The sequence below is a fragment of the Ochotona curzoniae genome, unplaced genomic scaffold (assembly GCF_017591425.1).
Source record: "Ochotona curzoniae isolate NIBS_2020 unplaced genomic scaffold, NIBS_Ocur_1.0 contig_3819, whole genome shotgun sequence".
Taxonomy (NCBI): domain Eukaryota; kingdom Metazoa; phylum Chordata; class Mammalia; order Lagomorpha; family Ochotonidae; genus Ochotona; species Ochotona curzoniae.
The window spans coordinates 19,027,369-19,052,157 of NW_024466004.1; the positions used below are offsets into that span (position 1 = coordinate 19,027,369).

Below are 24,789 nucleotides of genomic sequence, written 5' to 3' on the forward strand. Positions count from 1 at the left end.
ACTGTTGAATACAGGGCCTAGAGGCTGACCATGTTAGGCTGGGCCACAAGAACTGCAAGATCCATAGCGGGGAGCTGGTATGACAGGAGAACTTGGGATACTGCCCTATTAGGCCATAGCTTCTGTGACCATGAGAGCCAAGGCTGAGAGAAGCACTCAACAACCCAGGCCAGGCTACAGTATCAACCTTAGCATATGTGTGAACCATGTCTGGGGGCAGGTCCAGCTTGGTCAGGTATACTCACTAGCAGGTGTAAGGTCAGGAGTAGCAGCCAGGCCAGGTTGAACTACAAAACACACCAGTTCATATGACAGCCAAGACTGGAACCTGGCTGGGCTGGGCTAAGCTGTAGCATCCACTAGGATAAACTGGAACTGGGGGCAGGCTGGGAAGAAACAGGCTGCAGCATCCACTGGTGAATGCTTAGGCAAGGCGAGCCATGCCAGACCAGGCCACAATACCCACCAGAATGCATAAGACATGGGGCTGCGGGTGAGCCTGGTAGGAGAATTTCAGGGACTCCCCTAGTAGGCCGTTGCTCCCACTGGTAAGCTTGACAACTGGGAATGGGAGTAGACCAGGCTGGGCAGGGCTAAAACACCCATGGGAGCTGAGTTTAGGCAGGGCCAGGCTAAGCTAAGCCACTGCATTTGATGGTTCATACAAGAGCCAGAATAATTGTAGAACACACAGGCTTTGCCACAGCATATATTGGCAAGTGTGGGGGGTGAGTCCAAGTCATATCATGTAGGATCACAATATTCCCTGGAAAGTCTAAGATCCAGGTCTGGGATGGAGTCTAGTGGAGGAAGAGTGGGAACTCTTCTGCTGGGCTGCAATTCTCACTGGTGAGCATGAGAGCCGGAGCTGGGGGTGAGCCAGGCTGGACAAGGCGGCAGTACCCATGGGAGGCAAAATAGGTTGGACTAGGCTCTTACACAAGCCAGCACATGTGGAACTGCAGCTGGAGGATGGCCTGGAAGGGGTTACTGGGTGTTACCGCAACTAAGCTGCATTTCCCACTGGTACATGTAAGAGCCAGGTTTGTGGTGGGCTGGGCTGGGCTAGGATGTGGTACCCTTCGGTTTGCCTGAGATGGGGCTAGGAGCAGAACTGACCAGGTATGTGCTTGGGCTAACACAGTGACAGACTGAACCAGACCCTGCACTAGCTGGCACACAAGATACAGGTCTGGGGTCACTCCAGGAAAGGTTTCTCGAAGGACTCTCCAACTAGAACACTTAAACTCTGACTGCAGGGAAAACTACAAGACATGTGGTTGGACCTTAGAGTGTATGTGTCAGCACTGGGTTTCCTCAGGTGCTGATGCCCGTGCAGTGGACAGCATGATCAGCTGCACACAGGGGACACAACAGCCAGATCATCTAAGCCAGCAGAAGATGTCAAGTTTCAAGTCAAAGAATGAAAAGCAGAATAGTTGAACTCTCCTAGACAAGCTTTGGCAGCAAGTGTCTGGCTGTGTGGATGCGCTAAGGTGGGCTTCGTCAACCAACAGACTTGTGAAAGACTTTCCTCAACCCTGGAGCAACGAAACCAACAACATCTCAGAAATAGCAAAACCACTGAAGTAACACCCTAGGAACACTCTTCCCCACATCAGGTTCTCTGAGATGACATCAAATGACCATCCCCCATATCCAGATGCTGTTGTAATTTGAAAGCAAGCAGCAACTCTCTTCCATTCCTCCTCTACAGACACAGGAGAAAACAAAAAATATTGGAAGCATTTATCCCACCCTCCTTCCTCCATACCTGACCCTCCCACCATAATCAGTGACCCACATAGGCTTACATCCATCTCAACTATGTAAACATTAAAATATAATAAACAAACAGCTATCACAGAATTGTTTTGCCTGAACAAAAGATTTTAAAAATGCACGAATTTCGGGCCCAGCGTGGTGGCGCAGTGGTTAAGGGCCTTGCCTTGCACGCCCGGGATCCCATATGGGCGCCGGTTCTAATCCCGGCAGCCCCACTTCCCTTCCAGCTCCCTGCCTGTGGCCCGGGAAAGCAGTCGAGGATGGCCCAAAGCTTTGGGACCCTGCACCCGCGTGGGAGACCCGGAAGAGGCTCCTGGCTTCGGACCAGCATAGCATCAGCCGTTGCGCTCACTTGGGGAGTGACTCATTGGACGGAAGATCTTCCTCTCTGTCTCTCCTCTCTATATATCCGTCTTTCCAATAAAAAAAAAAAATTAAAAATGCACGAATTTCAAAATAATTTATACCAAAAAAGAACATCTTTTAACACTATTTTCTATGAATTTTCTGAAGTATCCCCACAATATCTCAAATAATGATTTAAAAACTCCATGACACTTATTTTTCTCAGTCACAGGTGCTTTCAAAAACACACCTTACCACAATCATCCCTAAACAATGGATACATGGTAATTAAATGCTGCAAAAAACCCTTAACATCACTGAGACAGACTGGCAAGTAGCTGACACTGTAAGACAGGGAAAGGAAGCACCATCCCTCAGCCAAAGGAACCTGCAGGGGTCCACAGCACTCACAGAAATCCAACACATGCACGCAGAGCCTCGTTTCACTGTACATGCTCATCTCACGGATCTACAGTAGCTCTCCCAGAAAGCCTGCTGCAACAGGCTTCCCCTGCTGTGACAAGACATAACACAATCTGATGACTCGGAAGATGCCCTGCGAGTGACTCTAATTACCACCAAGGATCAAATGCTGTCAGACTGAGTCGCTCTCTGAGGAGAGTGACACGAAGATGCTCGGGAGTAACTGAGGCCTTCTGGATCCAAATCAACACTTGATCTGCAGAAAGTGGGAAAGACAGAGAAAGTAGGAAGAGAAAGAAAGGAGAGAGAGCAGACAGAGAGAGAAAAGGGTTCAAGTCCAGGTTGATCTGAGGTAAGTGGTTCTTCAAAGTCTCAGCAAGGCTCAACAAAACAGAGAGACAAGACCACTCCATCTCCTCAAGAAAATTTGGACCCCAAACCCTGGCTCTTTGTAAAATGAATAAGCTCTAGGGCCCACCACAATAGCCCAGCAGTTAGTCCTGACCTTGCACACACCGGATCCCATATGGGCGCCAGTTCTAATCTCAGCAGCTCCACTTCCCATCCAGTTCCCTGCTTGTGGCCTGGGAAAGCAGTTGAAGACGACCCAAAGCCTTGGGACCCTGCACCCATGTGGGATACCCGGAAGAAGCTCCTGGCTCCTGACTTTGGATCAGCTCAGCTCCAGCTGTTGTGGCTGCTTGGGGAGTGAATCACTGGACGGAAGATCTTCCTCTCTGTCTCTCCTCCTCTCTGTATATCTGACTTTCCAATAAAAATATAATAAATCTTTAAAAAAAATGAATAAACTCTAAGGCAAAGTCCTTGAGCTAAGAAAAGGGGAAGGAAGATGGAGAAAGGAGAGGGAAGGACACCAGCACCAGCATACACTTATAATTCTTTCTGAAGTCATCCACGTCAATCTGCTCATGCACACCTTAGGCTCCCATTCACTCAGTGTTAACACACCAAGTACTACGCCTTATGCTTACCTCATTTAAGCCCTAAAACAAGCCAAGCACATCACAGATGAGGGCAGGAGAAGGTTAAGTTTCATGCAAATAATACACTGCAAAGCTTGGCCATACACCCTTGTTTGTCTGTCCTCAAGGTGAGGCTTCTATCAGTTCGGCTGCCCTCCCATGTGTGGTTTACATGTCACACACCAATACAACCCAAGGGAGACCATTCCTTTCAAAGGTAACTTACTCTATGCGATCACAGAAGACTATTTTAAAAAAAAATAAAAATCCAGTGAAGAAAGCTCTGTCTGGAAACTGTGCTCTCAAGCACCTCCCTGGGCAAAGGCATGGAATTACCCTGAACAGGCTTTACTGGGGTCACCTGAGGGTGGGGAGAAAAGACTGGGGCAAAACAACTGAGGCATAGTAACAGGCCTGGGCTCCAGGACTGCAGGGAGCACACTTAGGTTTTTCCTGCCCTTTTCCTCTTGGCATCTCCACCACTGTCCCTTCTCAATTCCTCCAAACTTCCTTTTTCTCCTCCTCTTTCCTATGGTACAAGGACTACTGATGACTTAAAACTGATGAACTAAGGAACACCCATTAAAATATGCAGATCTTATGTGAATGATTTTATCCCTTTTTCTTCTCTTAGTCATGTTTTATTTTATTGACTCTTTTCACTTCTGAAGGATATTTCTCATAGCTTCTTTTTAACATTTATATGATACAATCCTACTTGATAAAAAACGCCCCACGTACTGAAAAGGAATTTGGTGCAGAAGGAAATATGAGACCTACTCCCACCCTTTCTTCATCCCCTAAAATATTAATATTCTAAGTGGAAAATATTAAGAAAACCAATACAGAAGTATTTTCTACTCTATCTCTATAACTCTTTAAAGTAAGACAATCTTTTAAAATATTTTCTAATGTTAAGGGCTGTTGTCCAAAAAGATATTTTTTTCCATCCAATATTAATACACATACTTTTATTCTTCACTAAATTAAGGCCCACACAAATGTGTTCAGCATTCTTTTGAGTGAGATAAGGCTGACTACCTCATGCAACATTCCTTCCATCATTACTTGGACAAAACAAGAAGTTTTCATGAAAGGGGCAGGCAAGTGGCTCAGCAGTTTAGACATTCCCTATCAAAATGTCAGGGTAGGAGCCCAGCAAGGTGGCTTAGCGGCTAAAGTCCTCGCCTTGCAAGCACCAAGATCCCATATGGTCACTGTTTCTAATCCCAGCAGCTCCACTTCCCATCCAGCTCCCTGCTTGTGGTCTGGGAAAGCAGTCAAGGACGGTCCAAAGCCTTGAGATGCTGTACCCACATGGGAGATCTGGAAAAGGCTCCAACTGTTGTGGCCATTTAGAGAGTGAATCAAGGGCCGTAAGATCTTCCTCTCTGTCTCTCCTTCTCTCTATATATCTGACTTAAAAAAATATCTGGGTTTGAATCCCCCAGCACTCCTTCCAATTTTCCAGCTTCCAACTTCTGTAGTTCCCAGGAGAGAGCAGGTAATGCTTCTGGTCTCCAAGTCGGAGACCCAGATTGAGTCCTGTGCTCCTGGCTCAGCCCTGGCTGTTGCCTGCATGAGGGGAATGAATCAGCAGGTGAAAAATGGAGATCTCAGTGTCACTCTCTGTCTTCCAAATATAAAAAATTAATTAAATATTTTTTAAGATTTTATGAAAGCTGATGCTTCCCTAGTTAATCACAATGCAAACAGTCACAACCTGGTGCTTACAATGTTAGGATTTTTTTTCCATTTGAGGTTAACATTGTAACTTGCAGATATAAACAAAATGAAATATAAAAACTATGTTCTAACATATTTGAGTTTTGTCTGAAAAATTTCATTGTCAATTCCTAGGATTATAATTTCAGTCTACATTGAGCTGATAGTAAAACAAACCAGCAAGAGTATAAATGTTAAGACTCTATTGTCTAGCTTTCTCGACTTAATAAGAGCTAATTTTAAATTCTGACCTCTAACAGATGTCAGGAGACAAACTAATCTGTGTACAAGTCCAAGTATTTTGACTGGTGCCTGTGTATTGGCTGGCATATCTAAAATTATTTTTTCAATTTTTGCTGTGTTATATCACATTTAAGCTATAAACATTTCGGATGCATTATTTTCTTAAAAAGGAAAATAACAGTAAATCAGAATTTGAATGCTTGCTGACAGACTCTAAGTGTTAACAACTAAATTAAATCACCTGGGAGATTTGCTGGGCAGAGCAAACAATTTATGCATGTAATATGTATTATAATTATATGCAGAATATTCCTGCTAGGCATGATATTGGGCTCTAGGAATAAGTAACAGAGCCTCTGCACTCGAACACCTCACCCAATAGCTTTATATTTTTTGCAAAGGCTGTATCAGTACATTGATATTCAATTTAACTGATCTTCAGCCATCCAATTTATGAACCATTTATAAGATGAATGGTCCAGTCTAACACGCTGGCCAACAGGAAGGCCCCAACAAACACCGGCCTAGTGCCAGTGATGTGATGTTCATAAGGCCCATCGTCATTTGTGCTTCTGCTCCTCCCTGGAGTCCAGCAAGCTGTGGCCTATTTATCAGCCTTTCTCGGTAGTAACAGAAGTGCCTCCAGAAGGGACTCTCTTCTGGGGAGTGGGTGACACACCATGCTTCTGAGGCATTATCAGAATTTGACAAAAGAGCCGTGTGTGCGTCTAGTGGTGAGGGCTGGAGGACTGACACACCCTCTGGTCATTCCAAGTGGTTAATAAAATAAAAAATCACTTTGACAGAAGGTTATTATATAGTATTATTTTATGGATATGAAAGCTATAGTCCATGATAGTTCAAATAAGATCTCTAGGCTGACTTCAGAATATAACCATATTTCAACCAATTTTCTTTATAGAAAAATTTTCCACCCAGAAATATTACCTATTTCCAACTTTAGGGCTAGGGTTCTCTAAAAAAGAGAAAAGTGACAATAATTACCTGTGAAATCCTAAGAGCTATTTACTTGAGATTCATAGAAGGTTTCAGTAGAATCTGATAACACCATGGCTGTGTATGTGTTTCTGAAGAGCTTACAGAGTTTCAGAGTAACCCATGGCACATAAGTACTAACAGCCAACACTAGTAACTCTTTTTATAAAGACAGGTAGACATGAGCACCAATCCCTATGTTATACTAAGTACAAGAAGTAAAATTAGTGTCTCTACAATTCCTCTATACTAGTCTCCAATCTTTTTGTGCCATCTGCTCAAATCTGATGCCACAGCTAGGTTTAAATCTTGAAAAGGAAGAAGAAAAAAAAAACATCTTTCTGAGAAACATAGCTTTTCCATGCCCTAACCTATAAATATTTACAGATTTCTAACCTGTTGAGATTTTTCAGAGGACAGTAACACTAGGTTTTACTAACGTCATTGGATGCATTGTAATCACTGGGTATGTCTCACCTCCATCATTACCCATAAACCTTGGATCAAATAATTAAAGATGCCTAACACGCATGTGAAATGCCTTAGACCTTAAATTTCCAAGTTGATATTCAGAAGCTGCGCTACAGAGCTCTATAATCAAGGACTGTACAAGGACTGAAGCACACAGAAACAAATCTGACAAGAAAGAGAAACCAACCTTCATGAGATGCTGATTTATCCATTTGGTAAAGGTTTTCTTTTGAACTTTGTCCCGCTCATCTGGAAAAAAAGGAGAAGATAAAAAATAAGATTGGAAACATCTATGAATAACAAGACTTTTGCTATGGTCTTGTGATAGAAACTAAATGTTTTAAAAAAATTATTTGGTGCATTCAAATATTCTTGCTAAACTTCAGCTCCTTCCAGTTCATTGTAAGAAGACATGAAAGGGTTCTCAGTCACACACAGTGCTGTATTTGCCAATGTTGCTCCAGTAAACCAACGCCTGTCTCCATGCATGCCCCACCATTACCATTATCACCATCCCAAAAGGTATTTCACCTTCCGCTCCCAGCTTCAGGCAAGCTCCTGCACTCAACTTCCTAAAGCTCCATTAGCTTCATCCCACCTGCTCTTGAGATATGAGAAAGTAGACAGCGTCATTTCCACTACCCAAAAGAAGAAGCCAAAATGTATAGAGGTTAAAATGTTTGCCCATGTGTAGCCGGCAAATCTTTTAAATCCTTGACAGAAAGCAAAGACTAAATTCGAGAGTCTTTGGCCTGGAGGGGAATGTGGACCAAATGGCTTCTCTCCTAGATTCCTTGTATTGAATAGCCTGATAACAAAGAAATATCCCAACAGGATTCTCATTAGAGAGTTATTCTGCCTTACAAAACTAGGGAGAAAGACCTCATATAAACAAGAAAACAATCTGAATGCTTTGGTTGATCAAGGTGTTGTTGGAAAGACACATCCTCATGTTCCAAAACCCACAGGTAACAACCAAAACTGCATTCACTTCTTCTAGGGGGTAAATCCCTACTGTGATGCTCCTTCATCTCTCCTTTCTGGATGCCGGGACACTTTCACCTCTATCCCTGGTGGCCTGAACCTAATTACAGCTTATCATTTCATTCTACCCATAACAACTTTTCCATGCTCCAAGCTTCAACTCTCTTTCTTGATTTAATGTGGGATATTTAAAAACTAGAGCAGAGACTGCACAAAGCAGTCACAGAAGCAGGGGCTTGCTAATTTTGAATTTTAAATGCTCAAAATGTATACTAAACATCTTGCATCTGCCTGATTTCCAAAGTAAATCCCCTGGACAAAAGAAAGACAGTCAAACCATGCCCAGGGTATGCCTGTGGGTCCGCAACTGAAACAGCTAGGTAGCAAGACCAAGCAGCCAACCAAGTGCCAATTTCTCCACCCAGAAATCCTGATTTAATAACATGTCATTAAAAGAGCCATGGCTAGAATTCAAGCACTGGGATTCCCTTCATGGTTGCTTCTACCAACCTAAGATGTTTTTATTTTTCAAATCGAAGTGCTGAACACACCTGAATCACTGGCAGCAAGCCGAGGACTCTGGCTCTGCTGTGTGACATGAACTTTGGACAAGGAATTACAAACAGACAAGTCTAGCACACACATCTATACTTTCAACAATGTTTTCCCATCCATGCCTTCAGCCAAAAAAAAAAAAAAAAAAAGAAAAAATACTTCCCAGGTAACAGTCATATCATTCCCATCAAGTTAACAACCTTAACTTCTAAAAATTAAATTATCAACCTTAAATTCAACAGAAACTAAAATGCGAGTAAAAGACTTATAATTCACAAATAAACTTTCCACATTACATTACAAGACACAAGATTAAGGCACTCCCATAACCAGCTCCAAAATGTAAGCAATTACTTAACAATTGCATAGCAATATATTTTTTTAAAATCTACTTGGTCATATGAAATTTATTACTATATATATTAGATAAATTCTTCTCTTGATTACATAAGGGTTAACAAAATGAATATCTAATTGTCTAAGCTTATCAAAATTGGTCCTATATTTTAAGGAACATGAAATATAATGTAAGTAATAAAGATAGATCTGCTAACATTTCAGTCACATGGTTTAGAAAGAGCATTAATTTAATCAAATATTTTACCTGCAAGTAAAGTGGAGATATTAATTTAAATATATTATAAGCATGAAATTATTTCAAAAAGTCTGTTGGAAATGGGAGGTTCAGTTTGGTACAGAAGTTTTCAAAATCATGTGCTTCTTTTTTATAAGATGGACAATTTTCCAATTTTTGCACCAAAATATATTTTTAAAGATTTATTTTTATTATTTTTTTATTGGAAAGGTGGATATACAGAGAGGAGAGACAGAGAGGAAGATCTTCCGTCCAATGAGTCACTCCCCAAGTGAGCGTAATGGCTGATGCTATGCCCGTCCAAAGCCAGGAGCCTCTTCCGGGTCTCCCACGCAGGTGCAGGGTCCCAAAGCTTTGGGCCGTCCTAGACTGCTTTCCCGGGCCACAGACAGGGAGCTGGAAGGGAAGCGGGGCTGCAGGGATAGAACCGGCAGCCATATGGGATCCCGGGCGTGCAAGGCGAGGACCCTAACCACTGTGCCACTGCGCCGGGCCCAAAATATTTGGTTTTTAACTACATTTTCCTCAAACTTTTTGAATTAACTAACTACAAAATTGTTTTATCAGGTCCAACGTAGTGGCTTAATGGCTAAAATTCTCATCTGCCTGCGCTGGAATCCTATATGGGTACCAGTTCTAATACCAGCGGCCCTACTTCCCATTCAGCTCCCTGCTTTGGCCTGGGAAGACAGCAGAGGATGGCGCAAAGCCTCGGGACACTGTACCCTCGAGGGAGACCCATAACAGGTTCCTGGCTTCAGCTCAGTTCAGCTCTGGCCACTGTAGACACTTGGGGAGTGAATTAGTGGACAGAAGATCTTTCTATCTCTCCTCCTCTATGTATCTGACTTTCCTATAAAAATAGATAAATCACTGAGGTTTTGAGTGATTGCTGCTGGGGGCTTAAAAGCACAACCACAAATATGACTTGATGCTAAAAGTTTGGCAGTAATATCTGGGAATCAGAATCAACAACCAAAGTATGTGAATAAGATGTAAACACTGACGATAGCTTAATAATATGTAAATTATGATACTATTTCCTCACAATGCCAATCTAAAGTTTTCTTTGAAATCATGATTAGTCCAAATGAGTCTCATTCAAGTACTAAGGGAAACCCTTGAACCTGAGAATGTTCTCACAGTGCTACAAAAATGAGAGAAGTAAATGTGAAAGTTTTAGAGCTTCAACTCTGTTATAGAAACAATTTATAAGTGGGCAGTGTTTAGATCTGAGAAGACTTTGTAATTTCACAACAGTTAATACACATTATTTCAAAAGGGAGTATGCCAGATTACACCATCTAATTTTCCAATTACATGTCTCATAATCTTCGCTTCAGCCAGGGTTGTCTAACTGTAAGACTTATATTTAGGGCACTGTTGCTATGACAACAAAAACAGGAAATAATTTTTTCTTTTAATCAATCAGCTTTACAAATGACTCAATGATGACTGCAAATAAAGTTTTAAGACATTTCTCTATTGAAATAGCACTTCATTATAGAAGTTTGTTTTAAAAGAGAACATGAATTTATAAAGCAAAATATAATTGAAACTGTGCCAATATGAAAGCAAAGAACAATACAATTTGAAGAAAAATAAATGTGTCAAAAGATTATTTACAACCTACACTGATTTTCAGCAAAACCCAACTAAAAATTAAATGCACCAAATATCATGCACATAGTAAATGTTGAGATTATTCACAGACACACACTACATACAACAGCACAGAGGAAAGCTCTCCCCAGGCAACCTGAACGTGATTCTTTCCCATTGGGAAAGGTGCGCCACAGCACCTGAAATCCTTCCGTGCAAACAAAGGCAAGCAGTGCCACTAACTCCCTTTCCCCGCCCTGAAACGAGGCAAGAACAGCCACAGGTGACACTACTAACCCATACAGCACATCAGTGCCGCCAGCTTTCTGTTCCAGTCGTCATCATTTTTCAGAAGCAGCCCCATCATTCTTCAGGAAATTTGTGCAACAGTTGTCTAAAGTCTCTCTGTACAAACTCCCATGGGTCAGAGAGCTGTGAACCTTCTATGTAGAAAAGGAAACACTGACTAGACACTCCTACTTGGAAGCTGAAAATCAGTCAACACCCCCTTTTAAACAAACATTAGCAAAGTCAGCCTCCTCTACTATTTTATACAGTATGCATGCAATTATTACTAAAAAGAAAGTAAGCTGTCCGTTTCTCTTTTTCAGTATTGAAGTTCGGAACAAGAATTCCCGTTAAAAGGGGAACTTTGGTTCCCCCCTTTTTTTCCCTCCAGTGAGGCAAACCAATAGGATGTTAGATTTCACAGCTGAACTAACTCATCACATTCTCTCTCTAACACCCCAGGCAGAATACCCCTGCAATAAAGAAAAGAAACTTCCAGCCCAGCTTGCTTAGCTTATCTCTGATGTACGTGTTACAAATCTGTTGGAAAATTCACCTGAATAGGCTAGACATTTCCTTCAGGGAAAATACCACTATCACATATTTCTTTACTTGTACTTCATGGGTGGATTTTCATTTGGATCGCACATTGAGTTCTCTGAGTGGTATTGTCACTTTAAAATTGTGAAAAGGCTTGGAAAGATTAAGTAGCCTAAAATTCCATATCCTAGGTGGGACTGCTTTTTAAGTAAATGCTGTTTTCATTTGCATTCTTACATTTTTAATGAGATTGGCACTATGCTTAGTGGAAGTTTGTACATTTTTCAATTGGTTATTCGAGCAGCAGAGACAGAAGCAGAGAAAAAAAAAAAACAAAAACACTTCCATCCATTGGTTCATTTGCCCCAAATGCTTGCAAAGACTGCAGCAAAGCCAGGGCTGAAGCCAAAAGCCAGGAAGTCAATTCAGATTTCCCATGTGGATAAAAAGAACCCAATTACCCGAGCCATCCGCAATATCTCACATGGGCTGCCATCACGAAGACGCTGAGGTCAGGAGCCAGAGCCCAGGAAACAAACCCAAGCACTCTGTGAGGAGGTCACGGCTACCGTAACTGGCATCGTAAGCAAGAGCCAAATGCCTGCCTCCAAAGTAGGATCTCAAGTCTAAACCCAAACCCATTCCTCTTCCACATCACCCAACAATAGAACCCCAAAGGAACCTCCGATTCATGGGAGCTTCTGTGCACAAATAAAAATTTTCCATCAGTGAGAATCCTTGTTCTAAACTAGCAATAGACCGACATCGCCAGCAGTCCCAGGTTTGTCTGAAACCATCACACAGGCCTTCCTGAATAGAAACCGTATAAACAGTAACTCCAAAACATCACAAAATGACCAGTACTTATTTTTAGCAAGACAGAGCCAACATATTCAATCATGCCAAGAAAAATCTAGCACAATGCTGCCAGATTAATATTAAGTACTTTGAAATTCTTACACAGTTTCTAACTCTAAGAAGGCTGTCAATGAGTAAACTGCATTAGCTTCTGCTGAGAAATTCTAAGTACCTGCTTGGCAAATATCCTTTTATTTTTTTATTCATCATTTTTATTGCAAAGTCAGGTATATAGAGACAAGGAGAGACAGAGGGATATAGTCCATCCAATGATTCACTCCCCAAGTGACCGCAATGGCAGTGCTGCACGGATCTGAAGCCAGGAGCCAGGAGCATCTTCCAGGTCTCCCCCACAGGGTCCCAAAGCTTTGGGCCATCCTCGACAGCTTTCCCAGGCCACAAGCAGGGAGCTGGATGGGAAGTGGGGCTGCCAGGATTAGAACCGGCACCCATATGGGATCCCAGTGTGCATTCAAGGTGAGGACTTTAGCTGCTAAGCCACTGCGCCAGACCCAAATATCTTTTTATTCTTTTCTCTCCCTTTCCAGTTATCTTTATTTGTTCTAGAACCCCTGCCTTCACCACAGAATTCCTGGAGCTTGCCTATTTCTCTGGCAAGAGAATTATAATAATAGTAAATATTTATCAAACACTTAATATTTAGCAGATGTTCTTCTCAGACACACACATAACATGCATTTATAGCATGTTTTACTCCTAGCAACCCTGACAAACTATTTCCACTCATAGATGAAGAAACTAAGGCACTTAATTTCTCAAAAGAAAAAAAAAAGAAAGAAAGAAAAGAAACTACGAAGAGCTGGAATAACACAGGGAAAATACAGGGGAAAGAAGAAGCATGAATCCACAAAGTTTCCTGCTCACTGCCTAGAAAGAGCTCTGTAGTTTAACAAAGTAAAAACTGTGTGTGTGAAGAGCTCCAAGCCATCTTCAGCTATGAGACATAGTGGGGAATGCTTGAAGCAATTGCAAAGAGTAAAAAATAATCTACTTCTGAAACTGGCACAGTGCATGCCTAGCGAACGGAGCACTGAGACCACAGGGGCTGCATGGCACCACAGTAGCCTCTGCACATCCCAGTTTAAGCACCTGTGCCCTAGCAACCCTCATCCATTATCACACAGTGGCTCCTCCTCACTCTAGAGCCACAGCCCTCTCCCCCCTCCCCCCCCCCCATCAACTGATTACTAGGCTCTTCAAAGCCTCGCTCAGCATAATTTGTGGCAGGAGGCTGGTTGTAGCTGCCAGACAGAAGAGAGAGGGAAGTGGTAGGAAGTTCTCACCTCCTACCACTTTCATGAAAAAACACTCCCATAGAAACACTGTTATGGTTTATTTCTCTATGTATACAGCTACAGCTGATGTTCAGGTTCCAGTTAATCCAACCCACCTAAATGTGACTCATGTCTATAGGACATGTCATGGCAAGTGACTTAACATCTCTGAGCCCAAAGCAAAACCCATGGCCCTCTGGCCACCACCTCCCCTCTGCTGTTGTGAAAAGGAATGTTCTAGGACTGGCCTCTGTGGAGTGCCTGGATTTCCAGACTACCTGGAGTCAGTTCTTGGTTCTGGTTTCACCTTTCCTTATCCATCTAATGTACCTAAGAAGCAGAGAGGAGACAGCAGTGGTAACTCAAGTAGCTGAGTCTGTGTCCCTCACACAGGAGACCCAGAATGAATTCACAGGTTCTGCCTTCCTCCTGGCCATGCCCCAGTGACTGCAGCCACTTGAGAAGTGACCCAGTGAATGGCACATCTCTGTAAGGCCTCTGTCCCATCCCCAACTCACCCTACCCCATCTCTTTCTCTCCCTTTCTTTCTATCTCTCTCCCCTCACCCCTGCTTCCAAGTAATTTAAATAGATTTTTTAAAAAAGAAAACTGAACATATAAAAGTCAACAAAAATGGCAAGCCACTGGTATAACACCACACACTGCAACCAGTTTCCTTTAAAAGAAAAAATATCCTAACTAGAAGAAAATATCTGCTACATATATTACACACCAACAATATCCCAAAATACATAAATTGTTACTCTGTAAGAAAAAAAAAATGACAGCTTCCCCTACATATAAACAATAGAAGCATACAATTCACAGATGGAATGCAAATGACCAACACAGATGGAGGAAAGTCAAGTGAAGAAAATGATTTCATATTGGCATCAGTTTACAAGGATGTAACACCAAATGCAAAGAAATGCATAGTACAAAACTACAGCAATACAGACGCATAAAACTACAGTAGCCGACTTCTTTGGAGGCAACTTGGCAGTTACCACTGTAAACTGAAAAGCATATATACTACTTTCTGAACCAATAATTCCATTTTCAGGAAACATTAAATACTTTCATGTACACATGATGAGCATACAAGGATGCATACTGCAGCAAAATATTCCCAACGTAAATGTCAGACAACAGGAGATATACATGAATTATAATTCCCCATTCAATATAATTTTAATAAGAGAAAACATTTTAATAAGGGAAAATATGCATATGAACAAAATGACATGCAAAACATTTCTAAGATATGAAATGAAGAGATACAAAATAATTGTGTGTGAGTGTACTACAAAACAGGAAAAACAACAGTTACATCAGGAGAGCGCAGAGCTGTATGACACCAAGTTACATACTTCTACATTGAGTGATTATATTATAGGGGGTGTATTTGTACATACTATTAATGAAAATTGAGAATAAAAATTATTTCAAGTACTTTTATTCACATAGAAACACTCCAACACTCAGTAGAAAATAAGGAAAAAGACGAGGCCACCAGTTGGAATACCCTAAGTCTGCCCACTGAGCTCCAAGAGACAAGGGGGCAGTGACAGGTTGGGACACGAGGGGAGGCATGAGACGGGCAGACTGGATACAAAATGCTGAGGCTTCACAAAGCCTCTGAAAAGAAAATGAGTAACTGAGAATGTACTCAGAAATTAACCCTGCTTGGACAATCCGTTTGTTTGCAGTTTAATTGCCATAGAATCAAATGCAGCATGGATTTGTCTGTATTTGTCACAAATCCAGAAACAAGAAAAGCTTAGAATGAAATAGCTGAAATAGCTGAACTAGAACAATCGATGTCATAAATCTCTCCCCACAATGCTTTTTCCTGCATCCTCTCCTCTATATTACCTCCACCTGCCCAGCCCCATGCAATCCATGATCAGATCTTTTGTTAAGGCAGATGCGGCTGCAAGGCTAAAAACCAACTGTTCTAGAGGTGTGCAAACTGAAGCACTGGGTTCTGCTCTGACAAGGAATGCACTAGTATCTATTCTCCCAATTGGCCAGGACTTGGAATATAAAACTCCTTGAATCTATTTCCTCCTACCAAACAGCAAAACAAATATTGAACATAAATACACTTTAATTATACTTACTTAGTCACAGCATTTCAGTATTTACATAATATGTGCCAATTTGAATCATACTAAGGACAAAAAGTTTTCACAACTCTCTAGGCATACCATACTAACTTTCACCACTTCGACATTTCCTAGTGTTCAAGGTTAACTTTTCTTTCGAATCTCAGGGATCTGGTAAAGAAAATATTCCAAAGCATGCAGATATTATTTAAATGGGTGAAATGAAATTAAGCAAATACCACTTCTACACCATTGATATATAAAATAAGCCTCACATATTTATGAATGCCTTAGATAATATTTGATTTTAATATAATCAGTTTTTAAAACTTTTACAATTATAACTACCATCTATGGGGAAAACAAAACAGTTTACTTTAAATTAAAAGAAATATAAGATATCCCCAAAAATTATCCACATGGGGCCCCTGGTAGCTCAGTTAAAAATTTTAGCAACAAATGCTGCACAATGCATACAGTTTCTCAAGTTTCTTTAAAATGTTATGACTTTTTAACTTCTACAAGAACCCTATTTCCGCTGATTTTTGTGGCATTTATTGTAATAAAACAATCCCTATTTAGACAATCTATGTCTACATAGGTTCATTAAATAATTAGGTGCCTTTTAGACTTCAGTATGTGCAAGAGTCATTCTTTTTCATTTTACCTCAGTCTATGTGACTTCACTTGGTGGGTTGAAGGAAGTAGCTATGGTGGGGATAAAAAGGGTGACTTAGGAGTCTGAAAGAAGGAAAGAAGCTACCCAGATATGGGCTCAAATATTGGTAGCATTATTGGCAAGCAATTTCAGCTTAGAAAAATGCTGTAAATATTTAAAGAGTTGTTTATGTGACATTCACTTTCTTTGCATGCCTTACTAGAAAATGCAGCACAGTGCATTATGACACACATTAAATGCAATGGTATAACTTCAACAAGATGACCGTGTAGACCCTGTACATACGATGCTGCCTTTCTAGTCACTTTAGCCACTCAGCAATATACATACATAAGGCACCTAAAACAAATGTCACAATCCCTGAGTCATGCACTCCTCTAAGCTCCTAACTATTATCACTATATATCACTGACTTCATCCCATCGCTTAAAAACCATGTAACTTCATCTAGCCTAAGGTTTAAGAAAGAAAGCAGAAGAGCTGAGACTTGACCCAGAATTCCAACACATTTTTTTAAATATTATTTTTTTATTTTATGATACAATTCTTACGCTCTGGAATTTCCCTTGCCCCCTCGCCAAACTCTCTTTTGTTCCCCTGATTTGCCCAATATAGTTACGATTTATTGTATTTTTATAGGAGAGTCACATATACAGAGAGGAGGAGAGACAAAGAGGAAGATCTTCCATCTGCTGATTCACTCCCCAAACAGCTGCAACAGCCATAACTGTGCCAATCTGGAACCAGAATCCCGGAGCTTCCTTTGGTGCTCCCACACAGGTACAGGGTCCCAAGGCTTTGGGCCATCCTCGCCTGCTTTCCCAGGCCACAAGCAAGGTCCTGGATGGGAAGCAGGGCACCAGGATTAGAATCAGCGGCCATAAGGGATCCTGGTCCATTCAAGGCAAGGACTTTAGCTGCTAGGCTATCACACCGGGCCCAATTTCCTCTATATTTGAACAACAGTATAGTCCTTCATAAGCAGTCAGAAGTCCATCATTCTGCTATCTAAGCGCATCCTGGCATTGCAGGTACAGACAATGGCAAACAGTCCGTCATCCTATTGTCAAGACACATTTAACAGTTTCATTGGCAGTCCATGTTTGGTTTGGAAGTAGAGATGCATACTGCATTGTATCCTCACATCTGGATAAGATACTCTCTATTACACAGTTACTATATATTCCCTTAAATGAATAGCCATTCAACAAAATCAGTTACAGGAATAAAGTTTTAAAAATTTACAACACCATGGACTTAAATAACATGCTACTGAATGACCAATGTGTCGATGAAGAATTATAAAAGAAAACAAAAAACCTTTCTGGAAAAAAATGATGCTACTATATGACCTATGAGTCAGTAAAGAACATAGTAATAGAAACTGTTATGAAGAAATGAAAATAAAACAAAAATATCAAAACCCATAGGTTGCAGCAAAACAGTACTAAAAGGACTATCAATCCTGTGTTTTGTGTGAAGGTTGCCTTGTACCACAGAGAACATAGCATTTGTCCTTTTGGGATTGGCTTATTTCACTGAGTGTAATGGTCTTAGGACCAGTTGGTTGCAAATAGTACAATTTCATTCTTTTTAATGGCTGAGTAGCATTCCAGAGAGTTGATGTACCACAGTTTCTTATCCACTCCTCTTTTGATGGGCATCTAGGCTATTTCCATTTCTTTGCTACTGTAGATTGTACTGCCCTGAATATAGGATTAAAGGCCCCTTTCTCATGTACAGATCTCATTTCCTTTTGGTATATTCCCAACAGTGGGATAGCTGGGTCATACAGCAGGTTTATTTTCAGTTCTCTTAGCACTCTCCATATTGACTTCTGTAGCGGTTGTACCAGCCTACACTCCAACTAACAGTGAAGGAAGGTATCTTTCTCCCCACATCCACACCAGCAGGTGTCCAATAGATTTTTTACTATATAGGAACAAGAGAGAAGGGTAATTTAGACCCACATAGCCTTCAACATCAAGAAAAGAACTTAAGATAAATGATTGCTTTAGTTTCTTATTATGTAGTTTCCCCAATTCCAGGAAAAGGAAAAATGATCTAAAATGTCCTCACTAGTAAGGAATCAATTCCTTTGCTAAATCATCTGTATAAAAAAAAAAAAGTATCATGTAGATCACAAAAAAAAGTATAGAGATCAATACAAGGAACCAAAACCAAAGCAAAACAAAGAAGAACAGCAACAACACTTAGGAATTATTCTCTGACACTAGACTCCGAAGGTTATTCCACAATGGAACACTCATTCTGTTTACCATGAATATCATCAGCTTTTCCTCAAGGCTGAAACCATTAATTTCCCACTGGCTTAGAAGAAATATACATTACTACATGTTCCAATATACATGTTATTGCATGTTTCAATATTTACCTAAAATTTTTTACTTTTCATGAAAAAGAGTGAATTCTTAGCAACTCCCTTTATACAATTGTGGTATCTTTCATTTTTCACAAACAGTTTTGAGTATTTTTCCTGGGCTGTGAGTCCACTTTCCTCAAAGTAATGGAAAGTACGGGTATGACCCAAACACCTAACACCGTATAGAGCAAAGCTGGCCGCAGACTGAGTCAGCAGTAGGGTTCAGAGGGTGGGGAGCAGCAAACGCAACTGTTCCAAGCCACTGGGAAAAAAAAAAAATCTCAGGCTGAGCTTGCTCCATTATGAGATGGGGCCCCACCTACCATGTCTCACTGAAATGTGGCTTACAGCATGAGTGAACAACTGCTACAGGGCCATCACGGATGCCGCGAGAGGCCTCAGAAGCCACACTCCAGATGACACAATCCCAAGCCTGAGGGCTCTGCCGCCACCCTACCACCAGCACACACCTCTCTTCCTGAGGGCACACCCAGGAATGTTGATGAGTCAAGGGTCTGTGATGCCAGGAGACCTCTCCCTGCGGCTGAGTTCCTCTCACAAGGCTGCTTCGGCTGGGGCTCATCCTCCCAATGGAAGCTTATTTTAGCAGATAAAAGAGCTCTGGCAGAAATCAGAGTTCAGAAGAGCTTCCCATTAGGTTCGCCCAGTAGACACAAGCACCGTATCACCTCGGCTGATCCTCCCCCCTACTCAACATTTGAGAGAACTGCTGCCTTGTCTGCTCCCTGTGCTTCTGGAAACCAGTGGCAGATGTTGAAGAAATGGATACTCTTCTCAAACAGCTTTCCAGGCACTTAAATATATGCTATGCGTTTTTATTATTTACTAATAAAACCATGACCTCAAGACTTCCAAATTCCATGACCACTCCTATCTGTCTTCATAAAAAAGTTAGCTTGCTATCATGTTCTAACCATAAAACACAAAAGCAGCTATGTATCACAACAGTGGAGGAAGGGAGAAAGGAGGGAGGGAGAAAGCTCTGAACCTATGGAATTATATCATGAAAAGTAAAAATTAAAAAGAAAGAATAGGTGGTACACTTTTCTTTGTTTCTACACTTTTATAAAACAGTAAATCATCATTTGCATTGCAGATATTCTACTTTTGTCCAGATATTATCTCACTTGTATAACACTTATCAAAAAGTTCTTCAGAAAATAAAAGATTTTTTTTGGTTCGTGGATACTACCAATACCTTTCCTTTTTTAAGAAACTTATATTTATTTGAAAGAAGACAGAGTTACAAAGTTCATATCCCAGCTGCTCCACTTCCCTTCCAGCTCCCTGTTTGTGGCCTGGGAAAGCAGTAGAGGACATCCCAAAGTCCTGGGAACCTGTACCCACACGGAAGACCCAGAAGCAGCTCCTGGCTCCTGGCTTCAGATTGGCTCAGCTCCAGCCACAGTGGCCACTTGGGGAGTAAGTCGGCAGATGGAAGATCTTTGTCGCTCCTTCTTTTTATAAATCCAACTTTCCAATAAAAAAATAAGTAAAACTTTAAAAAAATAGTGAGCAGGCATTTCTCAAAAATGGCTAATTTCTCAAATGGCTAACATACATGAAAAAATGCTCACACTCCCTAACTTTTAGGGAAATACAAATTAAAAAAAAAACACATTGTGGTTCTACCTAACTCCAGTGATATTGGCCTAAATTTGAAAATTTACTAACACCACCTTTGGTGTGGATGCAGGGGAAAAGTAACCCTACTCCAATCTTCATAGGCTAGTACAGCAACTATGGAAGTCAGTATGGACGGTGGTAATACAACTGAGAACTGATGTACCATATGACTCAGCTATCCCATTCCCAGGATATCCAAAGGAAGTGAAATCTGCATATAAGAAGGAGACCTATAGCCCTATATTTATAGCAGCACAATCCAAAAAAGCAAAGAAATAGAAACAACCCAGATGCCCATTGAAAGAGGAATGGATTTTTAAAAAGAACTGTGGCATATTTACTACATAAACTATTACTCAGCCATTTTAAAAAGAATGAAATTCTATCATTTGCAACAAAATGCTGCCAAGTAGGGACCACTATGCTTAGTGAAATAAGCCATTCTCAAAGGACACACACCTTATGTTCTCTTTGTCTAAGACAAAGTTCACACAAAATACAAAACACACAGATACACAGTTACATGCATATACATATATTCATCTAGATGAAGTATATATCGAAGACTAGCATATCAGGAAGTGAAGATTACAGAGCCAACCGCATCTCGCCTCTTGAATAGAAGGAGGATTCCCACTGAAACTGTTAAATACGCCTTGACTACACTGATACTAGTTTCTCAGATGATTTTCCACCATTGCCAATGCCTACAATGTCATAACGCACTTTAAATAGCAGAATGTTGTACTTGTGACTGTTGCTGAAGGACTATTACTATTATAATAATATGAAAGGAAAACGTGGAAGGCGAGGGGGGAGAATGAGGAAGGAGGGAGAATCCCTTTACCTACAAAGTCGTGTCATGGAAAATAACAGTAAACCATGAAAAGTACAAAAATAAGTAATTTTTTAAAAGAGAATTAACCTTTTATAATTCAAGAAGTTTTCTCCCAGGAATCAGTCAGTATGCTGTTGGGTTCCCTCAGAGAACAGAGCACCACCATGTGGCCATTAGCTTCAGACAACTGAGCACTGAAATGAGACTGGCAAGGCAAAAAGTACTACAAAAGCAAAATATTTCAACACATCTGAGAAGTGTGACTCAGTGTTCAGCTCCAGTCAGTACCTGTTCGATAACAAACGACTAGGAAACAGGATGGAATATAAAAATTATGAAATTTTAAACTTCAGGTATCACCTGGCATCCAGTGACTAAAACAGTCAAAGCAAATCACCAAAAATACTTAGTCCATCTTTTTTGGACACAACTCTGTATAATGACTCTATAAAGACTTGCATCACAACTCTATGACTCCCAGAAGTACAAACACCTAAAGAACACAGCAAACACACAAGGTGGCCCACGCTGCTTACTTTTTTTTAAGGGGTCAGGCTTTTTCTCAAAGTAGCATTCCCATCATTCCACCAGCATCTCTTGACAACCCATTTAGCTCAGACAAATACTTGGCAATGACAATACACAAATTAAAAATCACATATCCTACCTCAGTCAAACAAGACGCAGACTGGGAATCTTTGCTAAACTGTGTTAGGAAGGTGCTATGGAAAAGAAGCTTAACTCAGTTTTGTTTTCATTTTAATTCAGGCATAATTAACATACAAAAATAAATCTTAAGCATTGAGAATTTTGACAAACGTTTTCACCTTGTAACCAGCTCCCAAAACAAGACAGAGCATTCCAGCATCCAAGAAAGCTCCCCTGTATCTCTCTGTGCCCTTCCCATCAGCAATCTAATTTGTATTACTTTGGATTATCCCTGATTGTTCCATTGGCTCACATAATAAAAGGATACAGTCTGTTGTGTCTAGCTTCTTCACTCAGTATAATATTTTTGAGATTCAACAACACTGTGGCACCTGAGTGCTGCTGATTTGTTCCTTGTGTTACTGACCGATATTCATAATATGGAGGAACTCGTTCCTTTACTCAATCACTTGTTTATTAGTGGACAACCAGACATCTCCCAATGTAATAACAATCTGTACTTCTACGGACAAGATTGAGATGACCCTGATCTGTCCTACTTGTCTGATTTGTATCTCGGTGCATTTTAATGTGCAGGATAGAGTGATGGAGATCATAAGGTAGAATAAGACATGTCTCCAAGAAAATAGAAAAAATCAGGCATGCATATAGTTTGTCGCAGTTTAACCAGCAGTAAAACAAACACTGTGCTAAGAAGCTGGAACTCTAAGCGAAAACTGTAGTGAACACAAGGTTTAAATATCTGCAAACAGGCACTTTCCTTACAACCTCATGGTGAAAAGAATCATTTTCATTTGATCTTAACTAAAAGGCCGAGGAGTGAGAGAAGAGCACCTATTTCCAAAACAGACCAGGTTTCAAATCCCCACAATGCTTTACAAACTCTGTGAGTTACAGTAAGATAATAAAGTTCCCTATGATTTACTTCTGCCATCTGTAAAACAGGGACAACATCATTCACGTTTAAAAAACATGAAGAGAAGCTAAAGCAAACATATTCTGCACCTGAGAGAATACTTGGCATAAAATGGCAATCCCTCTGAATACTAGGAATGGATTCAAGTACACTGATATGAAATGTTTTGGGGATCTAAGCAATTAGAAGCATCCCTCATGGCTTTGTCTAATCCCAAGCAGCTTTACAAACTGCAGACTATCAAAGCAACTCCTTGTCACCTGCTTTTGAACTCAATTAACCAAATTTTTCTGGAGATTTTTAGCAAGATATAAAAAAGAGAGGATGGAACTGTAGCCTGGTGCAGCATGGTAACTTCTGTCTGCAGCTCTGGCATCCCAAATGGGAACTAGTTTGTGTCCTGGCTCCATTACTTATGACCCAGCCACCTGCTTGTGACCTGGGAAAGCATTAGAGGACCCTCACATGCAAGTGGGAGACCCAAAACAAGCTCCTGGCTCCTGGCTCCTGGCTCCTGGCTCCTGGCTCCCGGCTCCCGGCTCCCGGCTCCCGGCTCCCGGCTCCTGGCTCCTGGCTTGAGCTTCAGATTGCCCCAGCTGCAGCCATGGCGGCCTTTTAGGTATTGAAAGTGAATCAGTGGATGGAAGACTTCTTACTCTTTACCTCCTCTCTGTAACTGTTTCAAATAAAAAGCAAAGATAAATCTTTTAAAACTTGTTTTTAAAAGAGATGACAAGCTTATACAATCATATTTGAAACTGGCAACATTAATCAACCAAATGCATATTTAAATTTCTTGCTACCTGAAAAAAAATCTGATTATCTAGTTATAGCAATAGAGCATGAGTGAAATGCCAATAGTCCTAAAATGCAGTATGGAGCAAAAAGTAAAGTAATGCTTCTTGGAAAAGAATAAAGAACCACTAAAAATTTGACAGAAAATAAAACCTGACATTAAATTTTCAACTGCAACGGAAATAAGATTTTCCATTCCTTCTTAGCAATAAGACCAACATATTACATAGCTACGTATGCAACTCCAAGTGATGTGTGATGAAAGCACAGTAAGTTATTTGCTTATAAGGTAGAAACTTCTATTGAATGCAATTCATTCAAGAGCAGGACTCCATGACTTCTTTACAGATACTGGCCTTTTATAAAGCAGAAGCAGAGCTGACCCCTTGGTGTAGCAATTAAATGATGCTGCTAGAGCCTGGTGTGGCAGCCTAGTGGCTAAAGTCCTCACTTTGTAAGCACCAGGATCCCATATGGGCTCTGGTTTTAATCCCAGTGGCCCTGTATCCCATACAGCTCCCTGCTTGTGCCCTACGAAAGCAGAAAAGGACGGCCCAAAGACTGGGGACCCTGCTCCCACGCGTGGGAGTTCCATAACAGGCTCCTGGCTTCAGATCGGCTCAGCTCTGTCTATTGTGGCCACTTGCGGAGTGAATTAGAGGATAAAAGATCTTTCTGTCTGTATCTCCTTACTCTCTATATATCTGAATATCCACTAAAAATAAATAAATCTTAAAATAATAATAATAATAAAAAGATGCTGCTACACCTGTATTCCATATGAGAGTACCGAGGGTGCAATCTCAGCTCCATGCCTCATTCCAGCTGCCCACTGATGAACAACGCCAGAAATCAGCAGCTGATGGCTCAAATGCCTGTATCCCTGCCACTGAAATGGAAAAACCCAGATGAGTGCTTGGCTCCTGGCTTCAACCTTGGCCCACGACCCAGCTGCTGCAAACATTTGGTAAGTGCTCTAACAGATAGAAAATACCTGTATTTTACTTTTTCTCTTGGCCTCTAAAATAATTTGTTTAATAAAAAAGTATAAACAAGACAAGAGGCT

The 24,789-nt window shown here is 40.9% G+C and overlaps 1 protein-coding gene across 8 annotated transcripts in view; it reads right to left on the reverse strand.

Annotated features, from left to right (window-relative positions):
• The window catches only part of DST (dystonin), a 425,915-nt gene that overhangs the window by 242,797 nt on the left and 158,329 nt on the right, over positions 1-24,789 (reverse strand). For all 8 annotated transcript variants that reach the window (XM_040983580.1, XM_040983578.1, XM_040983576.1 and 5 more), the window contains one exon: positions 7,159-7,220. In XM_040983580.1, the coding sequence (XP_040839514.1) occupies positions 7,159-7,220 (62 nt within the window). The remainder of the gene's footprint in view (positions 1-7,158; positions 7,221-24,789) is intronic.